The sequence below is a fragment of the Dipodomys merriami genome, unplaced genomic scaffold, assembly GCF_024711535.1.
Source record: "Dipodomys merriami isolate MVZ:Mamm:240054 unplaced genomic scaffold, mDipMer1.0.p SCAF_1, whole genome shotgun sequence".
NCBI classification, from domain to species: Eukaryota; Metazoa; Chordata; class Mammalia; order Rodentia; family Heteromyidae; genus Dipodomys; species Dipodomys merriami.
The window spans coordinates 135139895-135161817 of NW_027202270.1; the positions used below are offsets into that span (position 1 = coordinate 135139895).

General features: G+C 42.6%; 1 protein-coding gene across 5 annotated transcripts in view; it reads left to right on the forward strand.

The window, feature by feature from the left end:
• Window positions 1-19573, forward strand: part of Max (MYC associated factor X) — a 28391-nt gene extending 8818 nt beyond the window's left edge. For 2 of the 5 annotated variants that reach the window (XM_070031762.1, XM_070031763.1), the window contains 3 exons: window positions 506-613; window positions 16599-16722; window positions 17944-19573. In XM_070031762.1, coding sequence (XP_069887863.1) covers window positions 506-613; window positions 16599-16722; window positions 17944-18131 — 420 coding nt within the window. In that variant the 3' untranslated portion in view covers window positions 18132-19573. The other 3 variants (XR_011373934.1, XR_011373933.1, XM_070031765.1) reach the window with 3 other exon arrangements.
• Window positions 19574-21923: the final 2350 nt, after the last annotated feature.

Consider the following 21923-nt stretch of genomic DNA (forward strand, 5'->3'; position numbering starts at 1 on the left):
AAGCAAGTGAGAAATCACAGCTGAACCTCTGGGTTTCATTTGGAGCGAAGCACTATACCAGTGCCTCAACTGTTCCCTGAACATTCCCCCCAGTCTTGGAGTAGGGTGCGCCCATCTTAGAAAAGGGCCCACTGGAGCTTTCTTTAGTCATTTCCCAAACATGGACTTGTGGGTATCTGCCATATAAATTGGGGGACACTGTTGGAGGAGAGTCGTACTTTGTCCCCATGAATAACGATGATTTTACTTATGCATGAGCTGGATGCATCGAGCTACTTTGGATGTTCCTGTCTGTCGCAAGCCTTGCTCACCCCTTTCTCCCCTTTAGCAGCCTAATTCTGGAGACTCCTAACTGTCTACCTCGCTTGACAAATCTTCCTAGTACACTCACCAGGGACAGCGCTGACACCATATACTTCCAGGCTGTACCCCCATCTACCTCGTACCAAATATAAGGTATATAAGGAGTGACATTTCTAATGTGCTCTTTTTCCCATTCTTGTAGGCTGACAAACGAGCTCATCATAATGCACTGGAACGAAAACGTAGGGACCATATCAAAGACAGCTTTCACAGTTTGCGGGACTCTGTCCCATCACTCCAAGGAGAGAAGGTGAGTTTTTTGAGAAAGCTGATTGACCAACACTAGCTTGAAACTTGTAATAATAGCAGGGCAATAAATAAATATAAAAATAAATATGGAAATAAATATAGTTAGGGATATTTAAGTGCTATGACTCCCTCATTTTTTGATTATTTGAAAAATCATTGCACATTATTTGCTCTTGTTCTTAGCAAAAAAATATATAAGTTGTAATGGAGCTGTTTGTAAGTTATCAGTAAGAGTGGTCTTTCAAAATTGGAGATAATATGTAATGATTCATTCAAGAAATTATCATTATTATAAGTATAGTCTGTAATACAAAGCTGACCTCATAATTAGTTTAGAATCACACTAAAGATTAAATCTGCTTGTTGCAGTGCCTATAATTTGAGCTACTTAGAAGGCTAAGACCTGGAGGTCTGTAGTTCAGATCCATCCTGGACAGAAAAGTCTGAGATTCCATGTCCAATTAACCAACAAAAAGCCAGGCTGAAGGTATGGCTCAAGTGATAGCGCATTAGCTGAAAATAAGCCAAAGAGCCTCGGCCCCTGAGTTCAAGCTCCAATAACAGAAAACAGAAAAGAAAAAAAGGGAATTGGGGCTTATGAGCCTGGCTTAAGAGGTAGAATGTCTGGCCTATAAGCGGGAGGCCCTAGGTTCAAACCTTAGTGTATCACAAAGGAAAAAAAGATTCACAGTATTGGCTCCCTAGACCTCCATGGGAATTTCTTTCATGCAGTTCAAGGATAATACTTAGCTGCAAGTGTGCTTCCAGGCATGTCTGTGAACTTGCCTGGGCAACAGTGATTTTTTTTTTTTCCAGCTGTTCTTTCTAAGATCTGTAAAGAGCATATTTTAAGTTTTGGAACAAAAGACTTGAATAAAAAGATATGTTCATTTATCTGTGTTTTTATAGAAGGAAAAATAGTTACTTCCTCACTCCCATCCCACACTGGGGGCGCCCCCTTCAGAAGCTATCATTTTCCCTGGAGGGGTGGGCACTAGCTGTTTCTTCATTTGAAAAACAGAAGCTTTGAGCAAAAGCCTATGGGTTAGGGTCACTCCTTGGAATTTGGGGAAAACATCTGTTTGCACAGTTAATTCCATCTTGACACAATGTGTAGCTAGCTGCTCTCTGCAGCCCTTCTGTAGAGTAAGTGGCAAACTGGAAAAAAGACTTCAGTTTTTTCCTGAGTCAGTGATCCAGTGTTCAAGGAATTGGCTGTTTGGGGCTAGAGGTGTATAGCTCAGAAGTAAAATGTTTGCTTAGCATGTGCACGGCCCTGTGGGTGATCCTTAGCACCACAGAAAGAAAAAGAAACAACCACTTGATTAAAAACAACCTTTGTTCTGTACTTTTGATTGACTTTCCTGATTTAGGTCTGTGGTAGGAGTCCTGAGTTTGCTTATATTATTAAAGATCAGATTTGGAACCATTATGATTCATTTTGTTTTGTATTATGACAAATCATGTGCTTTATACTTCATTAAAGGTGGGGTAGATCTGACTTTTATGAAAAACAAAACAGGCCATGTGGATACCTAGTATTGCAAAACCAGAATCTGCCATAGGTTAAGCTTACTGAGTAGGGACCTTCTTTAATGGTCTTGAACCAAGGTACTTACCTGGAATAACAACATTCCTGGATACAACAGGACATCTTTATGACAGAGAGACCCACCCTTTTGTCAAACATTTGTATGTGCAAAGGATTATCTTCTGCATTTATGCACTGTTGATAAGAGAGTGCTTACCCATAGCATCATTTTAATGAGCTATGTAGACAACACCTTACATTTAACCAGGAGGGGTCCTAAGTACTTCTTTCTCATAGGGGGGGCTGTGGACCACTCACAGAGAAATCATCAAATCCACTTTCTGAAGGCAGACTTGGGGATACTATGTTTATAACAAGCAGTCAGGTGACTTAGGCATTAAATTTTTGAACACTATTAAGGAGTCATAGACCACAGATACTGTTTTACATTGCCATAACCTTCTTAAGTCCTCATAATCTCCTTATCCTACATCCTGTTTCTTAAAGGAAATTGAAGTTTTGAATTTGGAAGCCTTACAAATGGAATAGTAGGTCATTTGTGTGACTATCTACTCACTCCATTCAGCAGTACTACTGAGGGTCTACAATATGCCAGATACTGTCCTAGATATTAGGAAAACAGCAGTAAACCAAGCCATCTTGCTAATGACAAAATGGTAGAAAGTGAAGTGATCATTCAAATACAAATACTATGTCAGGTAAGTGCTATGGAGGAAAATTAAACTGGGAATATAAAGGCTTGTAATTAGGGCAGACAAATCTCACTGGCACAATGGCCTTTGAGTAGATCTAAAGTAAGTGAAGGAAAGAACCATTCATTTTGAGCATTCTAGGCAGAAGGAAGGCCTAGAATAGAAGCCCTAAGGCAGAATCTGGGGAGAACTCCTGGGCCAGTAGAGAAACTGAGAGACCAAAGTGGCCAGCAGCTGAGATTATGGTAGTAGGTGCTTTCTAGGGGAACTAGACTTCGTAGAGCCAACTTTACTGGATGCCACTCAAGTTGCAGAATTGTGTTCTGTGTGCTATTAGTTTTGGTTCAATCTAGCCTCTTCCTATAGAAAGATCATGACCTTTATTATTCTTTTTGTCTGCCAGCCAGTTCACAGGTACAGTGACTCTAACAGAACCCTTTGGTCTTCAACGTGATTTTCTCACTAAATGTTGCAATTTTTTTTTTTAATGTGATGTTTGAACCAAAGGAAATTGATTCAGTCTTGATTTGGACTGCAGTAATTAAGGTTGAGAAATTATGTAAATAGGCATGCAATGACTATTTTACTGTGAGTTTTGGAGAGGTTAGCTCAGATTCTTGAAAATCTTTGATCAGAGTCTTCTGATCCTTTGATTTGAGTATCTTTATTTTCCCAGTAACTTTTCACTTAACATTTGAATTATTTGTCATATATGCCCAAGCCTTTTATTATTTTAAAGAGAAATTACTATTTTTAAAAGAAATTACTATTGATTGAATACATTCCTAACCAAGAATAAGGGTTACTTGTGTTGAGAAAGAGAGGGAGGGAGAGAGAGAAGAGAAAGCAAAAGATTTTTTTTTTTAATTGTTTAAGACAGGTTCTCATTATGAAGCAGGCTGGCCTTGAACCTCAGGATCCTCTTGCCTCAACTTCCCAAGTGCTGAGGTTAGAGATGTGTACTACTAAACTGTACCTTGTTTCCTTTTTCTTTGTTTTTAGGCCATCTCACTATGTAGCTCAAGCTAGACTAGAACTCAGTTCTCCTTCCTCAGCCTCCTAGATTCTGGGATTATACCACTAGGCACCACTAGGCCTGACCAGGAAAAAGAAGTTTGAAATACAAATTCTATACTTTGTTTTCTGCATTTCTGCTGCCAACAAATATGTGTGTGTGTGTTGGGGTGAGGGGTAGAATGTTCATGTTTTAAGAAAAAAAGTAACTTAATACCTGTATTATAGGTAAATTAAATCCATGTGAGGCTCTTTGAGGTATTAGACTATTGATACTGCTGCTGCCAGACCTGCCATCATCATTGTTAGATGAGGAAAAAGCTCAAGGTTATTTTTTTTTTTTTTTGCCAGTCCTGGGGCTTGAACTCAGGGCCTAGGCACTGCCCCTGAGCTTCTTTTTGCTCAAGGCCAGCACTACCACCTGAGCCACAGCATCATTTCTGGCTTTTTCTGTTCATATGGTACTCAGTAATTGAACCCAGGCCTACATGCATACTAGGCAAGCATTCTACGACTAAGGCACCTTCCCAGTCCCGAGCTCAAGGTTTTAACAGACTTTGTAATAGAACGGGCTAGAACTCAGGGCTAGAACTCAAGGCGTGACAAATTCCAACTTTTCCATACTTAAGGTAAACAATTTAAGGATGGTTTAAATCTTATTTGAATACATGTTGTCATTGTCTTGAGACTTTCCCTCAGAGCCAGTAATCTTGGCAGTATGTCCTGCCACAACTACTAGAAAAATACTCTCTGAACTGGCATATGTAGGTTACATTGAAATGTTCAATTAAGAGTCATGTCAAATCGATGGATTCTTTGTGAGTCCACATAGTAGTCAGCACCAGGAAATGTACAACTACAATCAGTTGGTGGTCTATTTAAATTTTCCTTTTGAGTCTGTTTCAAGTCATTTGTGTTATAGGAAAAGATGGGATAGAATTAGAAACTATTAGCCAATCAACTAGAGAAACAGAGTTAAGTAAGATGAACTGTGGTCCCTCCCTTTTCTCTTTTTTTGTTTTTCTTGTTTCCAGTATTATTTGGGCTTGAACTTAAGGCTTTTACTCAATTTCCCCCTTCCCCAGTAACTGTGTTCTACCACTTGAGCAGTACTTCCAATTCTTGTTTTTTTGCCTTCGAAGTTTGTCTTCCTTGGCTGGGTTCAAAGTGCAGTCTTTAGATCTCAGCCTTCTGAAGATTATTAGGCAGGAGCCAGTAATGTCTGGCTCGGTTGGTGTTTTGTTTTTAAGTCAGGAGCTTACTGTGTAGCACAGGTTGGCTTCTAACTTACAGCCAGGCCTCAGCCTCCTGAGTACTGAGATTACACGAATGGGCAACCATGCCTGGCTTGGTCTCATCTTTGAAAAATAGGGAAGTGGTACTTTTCTTGAGTGGAAGTTATTCTTTGTTTTAAGGAGTTCCTTTGGGTGCTGTGAAGCTCAGTGGTTTACTGGCACCATGTTTATGTGGAGGTTAAGACCTAGTGGCCAGCCTGTCTTCCTTTACATAGAAGTGGAATACTGCTTTCCACCCTATAGTTGAAGTACAGAAGACAAAATGAAGGCCGGGCGCCAGTGGCTTACGCCTGTAATCGTAGCTATTCAGGAGGCTGAGATCTGAGGATCGCGGTTCGAAGCCAGCCCGGGCAGGAAAGTCCATGAGACTTTTTTTTTTTTTTTTGGGTCCGGTCGTGGGGCCTGAACTTTGGGCCTGGGCACTGTCCCTCAGTTCTTCAGCTCAAGGCTAGCGCATTACCACTTGAGCCACAGCTCCACTTCCGGCTTTTTTCTTTTTTGCTTATGCGGTGCTGAGGAATCGAACCCAGGGCCTCAGGCATGCAAGGCAAGTGCTCTACCACTGAGCCAACTTCCCAGCCCTCCACGAGACTCTTATCTCCAGTAAACCACCAGAAAACCACTGTGGCTCAAGCGGTAGAGCACTGGCCTTGAGCTGAAAAGCTGAGGGACAGCACCCAACCTCCGAGTTCAAGCTCCTTCAAGCCCCACGACTGACCAAAAAAAAAAGAAAAGAAAATGATTGTATCCAATCTTGTTCCTTTATCATGGTTTAATATTAGTAATAGAAAGTTACTTTCACCATTGCCTTTAGCAGATACATACCACAGTTTATAGTAATTTATCATCTTTAAAGTCTCTCCCTAAATGTTTGTTTTCGTGTGTGTGTATGTATGTATATATACATATATATATATATATATATATAGCTGCCTCCAGCTAAGCTCTGTATTTCCTTCTGAATAGAGCTATGTGGAAAAGAATATAACCTCAATAGAAGTTTAAAAATGCAATTTTTAATTTAAAATTTATGTAAATTCTGTTTATGTATTTATTATCTATTTGTTTATTTTTGTCATTCGTGGGGCTTGAACTCTGGGACTGGGCGTTGTCCCTCAGCTCTTAGGCTCAAGGCTAGTGCTCTAACACTTGAGCTACAGTGCCACTTCTGGTTTTCTGAGTGGTTTATTGGAGATAAGAGTCTCACGGACTTTCCTGCCCTGCCTGGCTTTGAACCAAGATCCCCAGATCTCAGCCTCCTGAATAGCTAGGATTACAGGTGTGAGTCACTGGCATTAGGCTTACCTATATATATAAATATTTTATATATTATGTATTTATGTAAATTTATTTTAAGTTAAACATTCCATACTGTACTTTCCTAGACACTATTTGGTTCACAATTTCTTGATTTTGGTGTGAAGATACGAGGCATTACTCCTGTCAGTTTCCATTACAGACCTCCTGGCATGTGGCAGGTTTTCTTTCCATGATTGTGGATGGAAAGAACTGAGAAACAATGGCTTGCTCGGCCCTTTAAAATAGACAACAGCAACAACTTTCTGTGCTCATTTGTGCAATTGAGAGCCCAGTGACTGCTGTAGAGGTTTTAAGGCTTAATAGAGTAGGTGTCTACTCTTGAGGGTCTCTTTCAGAAAGAGGATTCGGCCAACAGTGAACAATAATGCATGAACAATAATGCATGAACAAGGAAGTCTAAAACACTGAGCTAATCTCAGTTTTGTTTTCCTTGAAGTGTGATTCCCTTAACTAGTCAGGTAGATACTGAAACCAAATAGTTCCCTTGTGCCAGGCAATGTAATGATGCTTAAGGTTAAGTATTCTCATAGTGTTTAACCTAGTGTATTCCTACCTATGCTTGTGATTCTTTGATGATGGGTACCCACATGGCCCATAACAAGTAACATGAAAGCAGAGAGCCTGTCACATAAGGTCATTTTCTTCCTTCACTGCCTGACACATAGTAAGGGGGAAAATAGAGATTTATTAAACTGAGGAGAGAAGTGCCCTGGCTACAACATAGGTTTATGTTCCTGTGGATGCTTTTAAAGCAGGCAGTTATTTATTCATCCACATGTGTCTACATCATGACTGGCTGCTGGAGCTATGTCTTTTAAAATGAAGTATACATATACACCATAACACTACCCATTTTACCTCATTATTCATTAAACCAAACTCCGATTTAGGTGATTGTTGTCTGCTTAAATTTTGTAAATCTTAAATTGTTGCCTTATTCTTCAGCCTTAAGTCCAGGCTCACTGACTGTAAATTTATTATTTTCTTTTTCTTTTTTTTCCTGGTACTGGGGTTTGAATTTAGTTAGGGCCTTGAGCTTGCTTATATTTCTTGATCTTTTGTTTGTTTGTTGTTGTTGCTTAAGCTTTCTTGTTCTTGTTCCTAGCTGGCATTATGCCACTTGAGCCTCACCTCCAGTCCTATTAAATTCTTTAAAAACTTGTGTTTTCAACCTCCAAGGGCATTTTATTGACCATCCAATAAAGGACTGACATTATTCAGTGTTCTCTAAGGCACCTAATTTGTGCAGTTGGGCAGCCATCTTCTGTTTGCCCAGAGATGTCACTAGCTTATCTGATATATTTCTTCAAGGTCCAACTCCATGCCCTAATGATATTGAAAAGACTGCTGGGGACAGGGGGCTCCCTGTTCTAGCCCTTATTTCCTGTTTCTCTGACCCTTCCTAAAGCCCACTTCAAACACTTCCCTTTCCTTAGAACCTTGGGCCCTAATCTGTGGACTTTTGTGGATCCTCTAGTGTTGTCTTTATTTTTGTGATTGACTGTTGACTGAGGGTGATGGGCCTATAGTGCAGACAGTTGGCTGGTTACTCCTTTACTGGAGCTGAGATAGATGAACTCTGGGCCTGGGCGCTGTCCCCCAGCTCTTCAGCTCAAGGCTAGCACTCTACTACTTGAGCACAGTGCCACTTCTGGCTTTTTCTGCTTACGTGGTACTGAGGAATTGAACCCAGGGCCTCATGCATGCAAGGCAAGCACTCTACCACTGAGCCACCTTCCCAGCCCTGAGATTTTTTTACTCCCTGAGAAGGACTGCAGAGACAGAAGACAAGTTTTGCCTCTTGAGATTTGAAATAATAGATGACTAGACTTTCCCTTTAGTATTGTTTTCCTTCCTTTCTTTCCTTTTCCGTTCCTTTTCTCACTGTCTCCTTACTTGCCTCCCTTAAGCAAAATTACAAAATCTTGTGAAAAAAACACATCTTACTGTTCCTCTAATACAATGACTACTCTCTGTCCTAAGATACTGTGAAAACCACTGCCCAGTAGACATAAGATGCTATTAATAAAAAGTAAAAGGTAAAATTAATTTTAATTGTATTTGTAATTTAATTGTATTAACTTTAGCTGTATTTAACCAAGTACTTTAAAATAAGTATGACTTGAACATTATAACTGCTTAATAATTACTAATGAGTTAGACTATTTTTGTTGTACTCTTTTTTTTTTAAGTCAATGTTTTATTTTGTGTTAAAACATTTCTCCCTTGTTGTTCTCATAATCTGACTTGTTGCCCTGTCTTAATAATCCAGTATGTGTTTTATTACTGTGGTCCACCTCAGTTCAAAGTAGTCACATTTTAAGTGTTTATTAGCCACGTGGCTTTTATGGATCATATTGGGTAGTACAGTTCTAGGTACTTTCCTCTTTCACCCTCCACTTTAATATGACTGAAATTGGGCACCATATTAAACTGTCAAGAAGCTTGCCTCTCATTTTTCTTTAGAAAGCTGCTATTATATTTCATTTGTGGAATTAAATGATGGCTTAGTGATTCTGGCCATTTTCGGAGCTAGAATCCTTTCTCTGAAGCTGGCTTTTTATTGCCAAGGTTTGTGCTGTGTCTTGTCATAATTTTTTTTCCTAAGCATTTTTTTAAATTTGTATTATCTTTAAGTAGTTGTACACAGGAGTTGCCATTCAACAAAGCAGTTTGTGAGTACAGTGCAGCTTGATCAAGATCACTCTTTTTTTCAACATTCCTATCTCTCTCAACCTACTTTCCCCTCACTTTTCTTAATTTTATAAGATGAACGTTGAATTCTGACTATATTCTCCCCACCCTCTTCTCCCTTCTTCCCTTATTCCCCTTCCTTCAAATGCCTATTTCCTGGTGTTTATTTTGAACCATGATTTTGCCTTTCTAAGATTGTCAGTATGCTTTTTAAGAGGATTGTTGCCATAGCCTCTTATTTTTATTTTTTAATAGTACTGGAGATCGAACCTAGGGACTTAAACTGATGCTTACAAAGCAGGTTCTCTAGCATTGAGCACTGTCAGCCTTTTCTGTGCTAGCTGTTTTCAAGATAGGTTCTTGCTTTATTCTCTGGTGGCCTGTCCTGCAGTCCTTCTATTAGTGCATCCTTGTTTCTGGGTTAACAGGCATACTCCATCATGCCCAGCAATTGGTTAAGACAGGAGTCTTAAATTTTGTTGCCTGGCTGACCTCTAACCTCAATCCCCTGTTTACCTCCTAAGTAGGAGGTTTTCAGGCTTGAGCCACTGTGCCCATCTTCATTTCTTTTCCAAGTAAATTCCAATACTAAATTTTGTTTTTGTCAGTTGTGGAGCTTGAACTCTGGGCCTGGGTGCTGTCCTTAAGCTCTTCAGCTCAAGGAAAGCACTCTTATGACTTGAGCCACAGCACCACTTCCAGTTTTCTGGTGGTTAATTGGAGATAAGAGTCTCATGGACCTTTCCTGCCTGGGCTGGCTTTGAACCGCTATCCTCAGATCTTAGCCTCCTGAGTAGCTAGGATTATAGGTGTGTGCCACTGGCACCTGGCAGTACTAGATTTTGAACTAAGAGTGTTGCACTTGCTAAATGATAGGTATTCATCCATCTGAGCCATGGCTTGTACATTTTAAGAAGGTAGCTAATTTAGCAGGTAAAAGATAATAAGTATTTTTTTTTGTATTAGTTATGAGAGCAGATACTTGGTTATGTGTTTACTTATTAGTGTTTTTTCCTCTCTGGGAACTCTGTGCTCTGGCCTTTCACAAAGTTTGTTGGGGAAGTGCCACACCTTCGTCTCAGACTTCCAACAACCAGAGGAAAAAAAATGCAAGGTTTGGAAGTGATTTTGACCCTTAAATGTTGGCTCCTGTCTTTAAGCTCTTTGCAGGGCCCGGTAACTGCCTTTTCCTAATCAGGCAAGCCGAGGGCCTAGAAGCAGAAGCAAAAGGCCTTTAGAAACCTCACAGCCTTCCCATCTATCTCCCTAGTATTGGTGGAATTCCATTTTTGATTAAAGTATTTTATAATATTAACCCAATTTGTTGTGCAGATGTCATTTTTACTTTTAGAAGATGGCTTTTTTCAGCTTTTCCAGCCCTCCTTTTACCTTAGTATGTGTAACTGCTTGTAGAAAATAATTTTCTGAGTTTCCAAATTAAAAAAAATAAACAAAAAAACATTTAAAATAGGAACCAGGTATGGTGGAACTCACCTGCAATCCTAACACTTGGAGAGTGGAAACAAGAGTATCGTGATGAATTCAAGATCAGTCTGAGCTACGCAGGGAAACTCTCAAAAGCACAAGGGCTGTTGATGTAGGTTAGTGCTAGAGTACTTGCCCATCATGTGCAGCACTCTGAACTTGACCCCCCAGCACTGCCCAGTATCCTCTCTCCCCCAGAAAAGCAAATACAACATATTAGTTAGCAAGTTGGGCAGTAAGTTACCTCTCTTTTAATTAGAGGAACAAGGCAACTGAACCCTTATGAGCTGTTTGTTGTTGTTGTTGTTGTCAGATAGGATCTTGTTTATAGCCGAGGCTAGCCTTTAAAAGCTCTGGAACCTTCTGCTTTTACTCTGGAGTGCTTGCATAATAGGAATAAGCCACTATGCCCAGCTAGGATCTATTTTTGATAATGGAGGAAAAAAGAATAAATACAGCTAAGATCATTATTTTTCAGGTTATTAGGAAATTCTCAAAGGAGGGCAATAATGTTCCTACTGTTAATGATGTAGACCACTGTTCTCAGTGTCACCTCTCTTCACCTTCTTCCTAAAAACAAATTTGCTTTTTATACAAATCTTAAGTTTCTCTAATAAGATCTACAAGTCCAGAAATGTGTAGAGCTCTTGTATTATATATTAAAGCTTTGCGCGTCACTGCTTTAGGTAGGACTTAACTTGGATGATCCCCTAAACATCTTTTTAATGAACTTGAGGAATCTTTTTAGGCCCTAAAAAGTTCTGATTTGCGCTGGGTACTGATAGCTTATTCAGGAGGCTGAGTTCTGAGAAACACAGAAGCCTGTTGGGCAGAAAAGTCGGAAAAGTCCATGAGACTAACTAAAAGTTGGAAGTAGAATTATGGCTCAAGTTGTAAAGCACTAGCCTAGAACATAAAGCTAAGTGACAGCACCCAGGTCTTGAGTTTGAGCCCCAAGACTTAAAAAAAAAAAAGTTCTTATTAGAATTAAGCTCTTTGGGGGCTGAGCCTTTTTTGGAAATGTGTAGATTCTCACTGTGGCACTGGATTGGGGAGTTGGACTCTTCTAGAAGCTGAGTTCTGAGAAAGCAGTGCCTCTGGAAGGTGAACTGACCTGACCTTGCCTTCCTTTCTGGCCAGCAACGGCATTACAAACAGTAGAAGCAGGGACCCACTGCCACACCCCCGAATCTTCTCCATTTTCTCTTGTATTTTTCCCCTTGTTGGCTGCCAAGAGATGGTGGAGCCAGCAGCGCCACAGGAGCTGACATTCCCTCCCCTCAGCTTGATCAGCCAATCTTCTCAGGCGATCTTCAGTCTTTGCCTCTCCGTTTGTTTCTGTTTGGAGCCTGTTTGCTTCTCACCTCTTTTGTGTGTGTGTGGGGGGGGGGGGAGTGCCTGTCTTGGGGTTTGAATTTAGGGCCTGGATGCTGCTATCCTTCAGATTCTTTTGCTCAAAGCTATTGTTGTACCTCTTGAGCCAGTCACAGTTCCATTTCCAGCTTTTTTGTTGGTAATTTGTTGGAGATCAGAGTCCCACGGATTTTCCTGTCTAGGCTGGTTTCAAACTGTGAACCTCTGATCTTAGCCTCCCTAATAGCTAGGATTACAGGTGTGAGCCCAGGTGCCTGGCTTACCTGTCTTTAGATGAAAACAGTCTTCCCTCAATGCTGCTGTTAATACAAGCTACTGTTTTTCATTCCTTCCTTTTCAGCTAGATTTGCTTTGCTTGTGGCTCACTTGCATGCACATTAGTGTGTGTGTGTGTGTGTGTGTGTGTGTGTGTGTGTGTGTGTGTGTGTTGGGGGATACTGAGGCTTGAATTCAGGGCCTGAGCACTGAGCTTTTTCACTTAAGGCTAATACTGTACTATTTGAACTGCAATTCTACTTCTGGCTTTTTGCTAATTGAAGACTTTCCTGCTCAGGCTGACTTCTAATAATGAGCCTCAGATCTCAGCCTCCTGAGTGGCTAGGATAAAAGGGGTGAGACATGGGCACTTGGCTCTGGTCTTTTTAAACCCTTTAGTTCTAAAGTGGCCTCTGTTCCCAAGATACAGGTGTCTCATGGGCTTGGGTTCAAATTCTGACTGTGCTTCCTTCAAGTTATGTGACATTGGGTAAGTTACAGACCTGTGCCTCATTTATAAAGTAGAGAAAAGAGCATATCAAAGGGTATGGTTAGGATGACGGTATTTAATAAGCCCTTACTGTTAGCTGCTGTGATCCTTGTTATGGTCATCATTTTTTTTTTAAGAACTAGGGTTTAAACTTGAACTCACGGCCTCCAACATATGCTAGGTTGACACTCCACCATTTGAACTATGCCTCCAGCTCAGCTTCTGCTGGTTATTTTGAAGATGGAATATTGTGGACTGTTTTGCTCAGGCAAAAAAGCTTCCATCCTCTACATTTTAGCCTCCTAAGTATCTAGGATTACAGGTATGAGCATTAAAGGTATGAGCCACTGGCATCTGGCCTCCATCATTGTTTCTGAGTGCAAGCATTTTAGACCAAGAAATGGCTGCCCAGCGCTCTGCTGTGTGGTTCCCCCACAGTATGAGAGAAGCTTGTCACACTGTTTTATAGGAGGCCCAGCTCCCGGCTGCTTCGTCATTATCTCCTTCAGCCACTAGAGTCTACCCTACCTTCAAGGCTGCGTCCAAACTCTAGAAACTAGCAGGAAAAAATGAGTCTTCCGTCTTTTTTCAGGCAATACTTGATTTATGGACAGGTGGCTTGCTAGCTCCTATTTGGTCAGCAGTCTCATAGGAGTATTATTAGTTATTCAGCTGGCTGGGAGAGCCTTTCAGAAGATTGAAACCAAAAGTCTGGAGTTGGTACACAGTCCCTGTCATAAACCCCATGGTTTCTTGGAAGTCTTTACTAAACACATAAACTCATAAAGACAAGGATGGGCCTATTAACATTTCTGTGGCTATGGTCTTCTGTGGTTTGGAAAGATGTTGGAACAGGACACTATTCAGATTAATCTAGCATTTTCTAGATTCAACCTTTCATCTTTTGTTCTAGAGTAGATGTGGGTTTTATTTAGTTATTTTTTTTAATTGGACTTTAATTCTTGTGGAATGTCTTAGGAAGGACAAAATAAAGTTAGCTGAACCATCATTTTTTTTTCAGTACTGGGATTTGAACTCAATGCCTTGAGCTTGCTAGTCAGGAACTTTGCTACTTGAGCCATGCCCCCTACCCTGAACCAGTCTTTGGAGTTGCTGAGGGGCCAGTAATCAAGGACACTTTCAGCAGGAAATAGAGGAAGAACTATGTTTAGTATTTTGGAGGCCTTGTGCTGGCTTTATACCAATCCAGTCTTCTTGGTGACTTGGTTCCTGAGCACTCTGTTTTGAGAATCTATGAATTCTGTCTGCCTCCAAAAACTTCTCTGGTGTAGAAACTGCCACTGCTCTTAGAACCTTGTTTCATTTTCTGGCTTGTTTTGCTGTGTTCACTTTTCATTTCCTGATAATAATTTAATGGTTTCATGTATAAATTAGCCAGAGAAACGGGGAGCACATAGACAGCTACTCCACCTGTCATTTATTACAAGCTACTACTAAAACATTTGCAAGTGTTTTCTGGTTTCACACTGTGCTTTTCTTCCCTCATTCCAGATGCATCCAGGTAGTTAAATAAGAGCTAGTATTGCCTCCTGGAAACTATTAATTTAAAAAATAGCTTTAAAATAGTCAAATTAGCAAGATTCTCAGTTGCAACCTTAGCACTGTCCCTCAAATAAAAGACATTTAAAGAAAGATTGGCACACACTTACAAGTCCTGTACTTAGAAGATTAAGGCAAGGAATCTTGACTTGGAGGCCAGCCAGGAAGCCAGCCTAATGAGACCCTGCTCAAAATAGTAATGAAACAAGTCAAAATAAGTCAGAGTGGACTAGGGACCTAGCACCTACCTAGCAAGCACAAAGCCCTGAGTTCAAACACCACTATATATAGACAGATAGATGGGATGTGAAATGGATGTCGTTATATCAGTGGTCAAGAGGGTAGGCATGAGGGCTAAGTGGGGGCATAGAGAATTTCTAGTCAGAGAAAGAACAGCCCTGGGCAGGAAGTGCCTGTAGGACTGAAGCCTAGTAATGACCTTGCAGACATGCTTCTCAGACCTATTGAACACCACTGGCCTGTTTGAATTCCACCTCTAGTGTCCAGAGAGGCAAGATATTTTAGTTCTTTCTAATTATGTACTCACACCCATCTTATCACTTAAAAATTATTAGCTCCAATAAAGCCCTTTGCCAGAAGTGCATCTGAAGTGTTTGTTATGTTTCTTCATTCCTTCTACACAGACCACCAGTTAAAGAAACACTGGACTTCTTCCTTGACTTCTTGACTCTGCTACTCTCCCTGTTTAGCATGACCTTTTCCCTAAAATTCCTCATTGGTCTAATGCAGGGTTCATGTGTATATGCACGAATGTGTCAGATACAGAGCAGGGCCAGTGCCTGGCACACAGGAATCAATCACCCATGCCAGAGGCCATCTTCCCATGGCCTTTGTAATCTGCAGTCGTCTAGTCCTGCCACACGTGTCAGCACTGCCTGTGATTATGTGTAGATAATACTTATCTTCTTAACTAGATAGCAAGTAAGCTTCTGGGCAGATATGCTAAGAATAATGTATTTTAATAGTTCCCCACAGTAGTCTGCCCAGTACCTTGCACATAAGTCATGCCAGATAAAAATGATTGCTTGAACATGTTTTCTGGTTGAAAAATTTGCCTTCAGGGTACTACAAGAATAAGCCTGAAGTACTATTGCTTTCCAAGTCTACTAAATAAACTCAGTCCTTGCATACCTCTCTGATAGTCAGCCTACGCTGAGATCTGTAACTTGAGATTGTTAGCACTTAATTCAAAAGTAAACTTAGTTTTGCTAATCTCAGTGTGGGTGCTTTCTTTTGTCTTTCTCCTACTGTTGTGACCCAGTTGTTTAGAACCACTTGGGTTACAGAATTGCCAAAAACTACCCTATGGACACAGAACTTTTCTACTACTTCTCAGAAGCCTGTGTGACATGCATGTCACAGTTTAGCTACTAATGGTCCTACCTTGGGCTTTTTTTGTACCATTCTATCAATTTGGCTGCCTGGCCAAAAGTAACTGTTTACAGCCTGGAAGGCGTCTCCCAGATGAGCATGTCTTCTAGGGGGCCCAGTAGTCTGCCCTCCATTTTATTGCCTTATTAATTTGTTGCTTTGGCAGGTTAGTGATAGGCTGCCTCTGGTCATTGTAGAGGTGTGGCTGCTTCCTGAGATGGCTCAGTCTCATGCCCTTCCTGTATTGACACCAATCACTGACCACTTTCACAAGAGAAGGCTGAAACGGTATCATATATCTCAGTGTTCAGTTGGGTCTACTTATCAGAAGTTTGAGGATCTGACTGAAGTGTGAGATCTCAATGAAAAGCAGGATATCCACTTCTATCCAAGCCAGCATCAGCTGACATTATACTCTCATCATATTGGACCAGTTGATTATAGCCGGCCATAGCAGAGAGTGAATAGCCAGAGCTTTCACTTAAGTAGTATTTTGATATTTTCAGACATAGCCAAGCTGAAGACTTTAAAGCAACCTAAAGAACCAAAGGGGATGGGAGGAGTCCAAGTTGAGGAGTCAGATGGGCCAAGAGTCAGAACCCAGGCTCTGCCACTGGTGGTTTTGAATAAGCCAGTGAACTTCTCTGAACCCTGGGTTCCTAGTGGAACTCGGCTGTGTGTCTCAGGTAAGCTCTGTGAAGCACTTGGCATTTTGACACAAAGAATCCCATAGTTAGCCATATTATTTCCTCTCTCCACTGTACCCAGCCTCTCAAGCTGTCTCCGTGGAAAGCCATGATTCCTCCGCTCCCTGCACTTGGTCTTTATTTTGTCCCCTGTGCTTTTTTCTCATATTGCAACAGGCATCCCGGGCCCAAATCCTAGACAAAGCCACAGAGTATATCCAGTATATGAGAAGGAAAAACCACACGCACCAGCAAGATATTGATGACCTCAAACGGCAGAACGCTCTTCTGGAGCAGCAAGGTGAGCAGCTGAGCTCATAGGGCGACTGGCCCTGCTGTGCTCGGGCCAGGCCAGGGCTTTCACCTGGGCCTGCAGTCAGAGCCAGTTCTGTGCCTCAGAAACAGCCTCGGATTTGCTTCTTTGGCCTGGGTAGTTGAGTGTTAGAGCCTTCTTGAGGAAGGATCTCTGAGCCACCAAGTGAGATGGTGGAGGCTAGGGAGTTGGACATCCAGTGGTGTGTCTTTTCTGGCCTGCTTTCTCCCTTTCTCGGAGCTCAGGTGCTCTGCCTGCAATAGGGGTCTCACCTGATATCAGGTGTCTGAAAAGAGCTTTGAAGTCCTTGGAGTGGAATGTGCTGCGTAAGTACCGGAAACTCCAGGTGTTCAGGGACAGTGAGCCCTCCCCATTGTCAATGGTAGTCCATTCAGGGCAGCCTATGGGCCAGGCCCCTGCTGTTCTCCAATGCTCACACCCGCCTTTTCCTACAACCACAGGAGAAAGCGAGAGCTGATCAAGTTCTTTGTTCCTGGGGAATTCACTTCTCTTCCTCCCTCATGGAAGATGCAAGTAAAAGGAAATGCAAGTAATCACCTGGGTTAGAACATCTCAAATGAAATAAATAAAATGAATGGGTTGACCTAGGCTCAAGCTGAGCTGAACCAAGGGATGGGCCGTGGGTGGCATCAGTGGGTTGGTGAATGGGCTGAGCAGCCTGCATGTAGGGGCTGTCAGTAGGTCCAGGTATTTTGTGCGCATTGGTGACTGACTTCCAAGTGTCCAGCTTGTCATTCCAAGTGGATCTTGAACCAAAACTTCTCTTTGGTCAGTATATCTTACGTCATCCTTCCTGGCTGTTGTGAGACTTTCATAACCTTGTGGAGCCGGGCATTGCTGGGCCGGCTTCTTCTTTGTCATTGCACTGCTGAATCCGACAGGGAACTCGCACTCCATCCTCTGTGCTGGACTTCTGTGGCAGGATGGGAACATCACAAGCCTTCTCTCTTCAGGGTTGGGTGGGATGGCAGAGTCGCTGGTCCTGTGTGCCCAGCCAAGAAAGGAGAGAGAAGGGGGAATTGAAGTGTGCGAGTGGAACAGCCACTAGAAGGGAGTGACTTCTGAGTCACCCTGAGCATTGGGGGCCAGCAAGCAAGCCCTTAGGAAGAACAGGCTGGACCTGAGCAGAGTCTTGTTTGTTCCTGAGTCTCCAGAAGGTGGTAACATGCTCCCTTGGTTGCCTTTTAGTCCGTGCACTGGAGAAGGCAAGGTCAAGTGCTCAACTGCAGACCAACTACTCCTCCTCAGACAACAGCCTCTACACCAACGCCAAGGGCAGCACCATCTCTGCCTTCGATGGGGGCTCAGACTCCAGCTCGGAGTCGGAGCCTGAAGAGCCCCAAAGCAGGAAGAAACTCCGGATGGAGGCCAGCTAAAGCCGCTGGAGCAGGCCAGCAATAAAAACTGTCTGTCTCCTCCATCGTCTCAGTTCTCCTCTCAGTTCATTAGAACCCTCAGAACCATTTAAGAGACTTTTTTTTCTTTCTTTTTTTTTTTTTTAAATTTTTATTTTTACATAGAAGCTCTTGGACAACAACTCTCGTTCTCCTTCCCCATTTTCACCCCCCCCCCCTGCTAAATGTATTCCCTTCAGGGATTCCCTGTCCCCTCCAGGAATTTTTAAACCAAAACACCCCAACTTGGCAGCTTTTTCTGTGGAGGACAGACAGCCGGCCGGACCTGAGCACATGGTGTCTTGTCCACCCTACCAGCTCCTATAGCCCTTCTGGGCACTTGCCTGGAGGGATGCCTACCCTGCTAGGCCTCCTCCCAGTCCTCCCTTGCCCCACCCCCTCCCGCCCCCCACCTCTGTTTGATAGACTTTGTGAATCTGTGAATGGCTCGACTTTTGAGAAGATGACCAGGTTGGAGTAATCAGAATCACCCCCTCTCGTTCATAAGGATTATTTTTTCTGGAAAGCTATTATCGTTCCAGCTGAAAGACCAGATCCTTAAGGAAGTTTGTGGTGGGACTGGGGCCTGGCTCAAGTGGTAGAGTGCTCTGCTAGCAAGTGCAAGGCCCTGAGTTCAAGCCCCAGGACCACAAAAAACAAGTTGGTGGTGTGAAAGGAAAGTGGAGAAAGATGTGCAGATTCATTCCTGCTTCTCAGCCAGCTGTTTAAAGCTGCAGTGCCAGCCTTATGGAGGGCCACGTGACACTTGTGGTATGTACAGGAGACAGCAGCAGTGGAGCAGCAGCCTCCGGAGAGTGGTAGGGGGTGGTTATTGGGGGTGGGACGGGAGGGGACTTGGGTGGGGTAGAAGTTTTGTATTGAGAGCCAGTGATGATGTTTTGATATTTATTTCCTGCTACTGAAATTTGAATCTGAGTGAATTGTCCCTATTTCTGATGATGTCGATATTGCAAAGCGACAGATTCATAAAGTAATTATCAAATCTTCCTTTCTTTTTGTGTGTATTTCTAAGAAATAGAGCCAACTGATTTTGTATGTAAATACCAAGAGCAATTTACCTGGTACTAAACCCGCACCTGAGTGCGGTCCCATCCCCACCCTCGCCCTGAGTCCTTTTTTCCTCCTGGAACCTGTCTCCACTGTGTGGTCCAGCCCTGGTTCTGGCTGCCGTCAACAGATCCCAGTGAAGGGTTTTGTGTCTTTAGGCCTCATCTCTTTGTCTTTTTCCTACTCTGTTCCTGGCATTCGCTGATTTTCTAGTGTATACTCTGTAGTCTCAGTCCGTGTTTGATTCCATTCCATGGAAATAAAAAGTATGTTGTACATACTGCTGAAGAACTGTCTTGCAAGTTAAGGCTTTCCCCTTTACTATAAGACTATAAATAAAAACTTATTTTATCCTTCTTGGTGGTGGTGTCTTCTTGCCCCTGAAAGGCCAAGGTAGTTGAAGGAAGAGGCTTCTGGAAGCTTCTGGGCTTATGTGGCATCCTGAACGATCAAAAAAGGTCTTTTTACTGGGGCTTGCAGGGCAAGGAACAAATATAGTCACCTGCTCTGACTATGTCTGTTTTGAGGGCTCAGCTCAGCCTGAGGAAGTATAGGTAAATGAGAAATGGTGACCTATTCATTAGAAAGACTGCCAGGGTTTGAATAGGAGTAACTTTTGACAATGTTGTTAATCGTCTTCCTGCTGAATAAATGGCCTTTAGAGGAATTGACAGCCTAGAACTCTGGTTTGTGTTCTGGTAATGTGAGTGCCCAGTGTAGAGGGTTTGGTGTTCACCAGGACCTTCCAGTTTCTAGAGAGTTCCAATGAAGATGCAGCAGAACTGCCAAGGGCCAGCTAGAAGTCAAGAAGGCCTAAGATCAGATTAACTCATCTGTGGACCCAACTCCAGACTGAACCAGGTTGACTTTAGCAAGAAAGTAGGTTTCTGGCTAGAACTGCTCAGCTTTGATTTTCCTGTCCAGCTCACAGGAAATTCTGCTTTCCTAGAGGGAGGGATTAAAGTCGGGTAACTTGTTTGATTTAGAATGGTAGAGGGTACCACAGCTTCAATCCATCTGATGTCAAATATCAAAGATGTTATTTTCTAGACAGAGGAAAACCAGTAGAATAACGAGCAGTCATGAAATTTCACAATCCCTCAGATCAGAATGCTTGCTTATTATGTCAGTGTTTTCTTGGTGATCTCTGAATCTGGCTAGCCATAAATACAATCTGTTAAACATAGTTGGTTTCTTCAGGATGGATGTTGGGGCTCAGCTGCGCTCTGCTGTTGGTGAAGAGGTACCAGGTGTAGGAAGGAAGCAAGGCATTCAGGCAGGGGGTACAAAGCAGAAGGCACAACCAAGCTTGGGGGGCAGGCAGCTGTTTATTCCTAGATGTAGTAGTCCCCAGGCTCCAAGGCATGATAGCAAGCTGGGCTCCCGGGGGGGAGGGGGGAGCCTAGTCACCTGACTTGAGCTGACTCTGGCAGGTGCCTGCACTGGAAAGGAGCTGCAGACTACTCTGCTGAAGTGGACAAATCAAAGTCACAGCCAGGTCTCTTATAGCCTTCACAGCAATGGTTATCTCTGAAATCAGGTTTTTTCCCTTTACTGTGGACAGTCTCCTGCACAAAGCCAGGTAACCTCTTGATTTGCTGTGTCACGCTGTAGATATCACCGCTGTAGTGTCACTGAGGGACTCCTACCTTCTTTTTTACTGTGGTGAACTTAGTATGGTTCCACCTTTGCCAAGAATATTTAAAGTGGTACGCTAATACCATTATATAACAGCTACTGCTTCAGTAAAGACTTAACTAGGCTCAAGAGCTGTCAGCTGGGGCAGTTTAAAAAGGAACAAAGCTGAAGTCAGGTGCTGGTGGCTGTCACCTATAATTCTAACTGCTCAAGAGGCTGAGATCTGAGGATCATGGCTCAAAGTTGGCCCGGGTAAGAAAGTTTGTGAGACTCTTACCTCCAATAAACTACTAAAAAAGCAGAAAATGGAGCACTCCCCTTGAGCAAAAAAGCTCAGGGATAGCCCAGGCCCTGAGTTCAAGGCTGAGTAGATAGAAGCCTGAACAAGGACTAAAGAAGGCAAACTTAACATTTGTAACAATACTGTTTGTTTTGTTCCAGGGCTCTACAGTTGGACTGCCTAGGTCAAAATCTTTGTCTGTCACTTAGTAGCTACTCAGTCTCCATACTTTCATCTATACAAGGAGGAAAATGATAGACACGTGTTAAATGACTGAGAATGCCGATCATGTGTTCAACCTCAGGAGTGAGTAGCCACTGTGGTGCTAGTGTGTGACCAAGGCTGACTGTAGGATGGGAAAAACTAGCTTCTGGGCACCTGCCTCAGAGTAAGGCCTGACTTTTTGGGCTTCCCAAATGCTTCCCACTGCTGCCCTATCCTCCAGCTCAGTAGAGCAAGTTCTGTGGGTGCACCACGCAGCCTGCCACGCCAGCATCACTGAGCTCTGGTTGCTATTAGAAAACCCAAATGAGTAGGTATGTATTCAAAATTCAGGGCCTCATATTTTCATTTTTGTTCACAGCTAGTGCTTTGCCAGTTTTCCAGCTTTTTGCTGGTTAATCGGAGATATGAGTCTCAAGGATTTGTCAGCCCAGGCTGATCTCCAGATCTCAGTTTCCTGTGTAGGATTATAGACATCACCCATCAGCCCCCAGCTGCAGAAAAATGTTTAACCAGTCGAAGAGAACTTGTTTCAAGGATATCTGGGCTCCGCCCCTCTTGATACA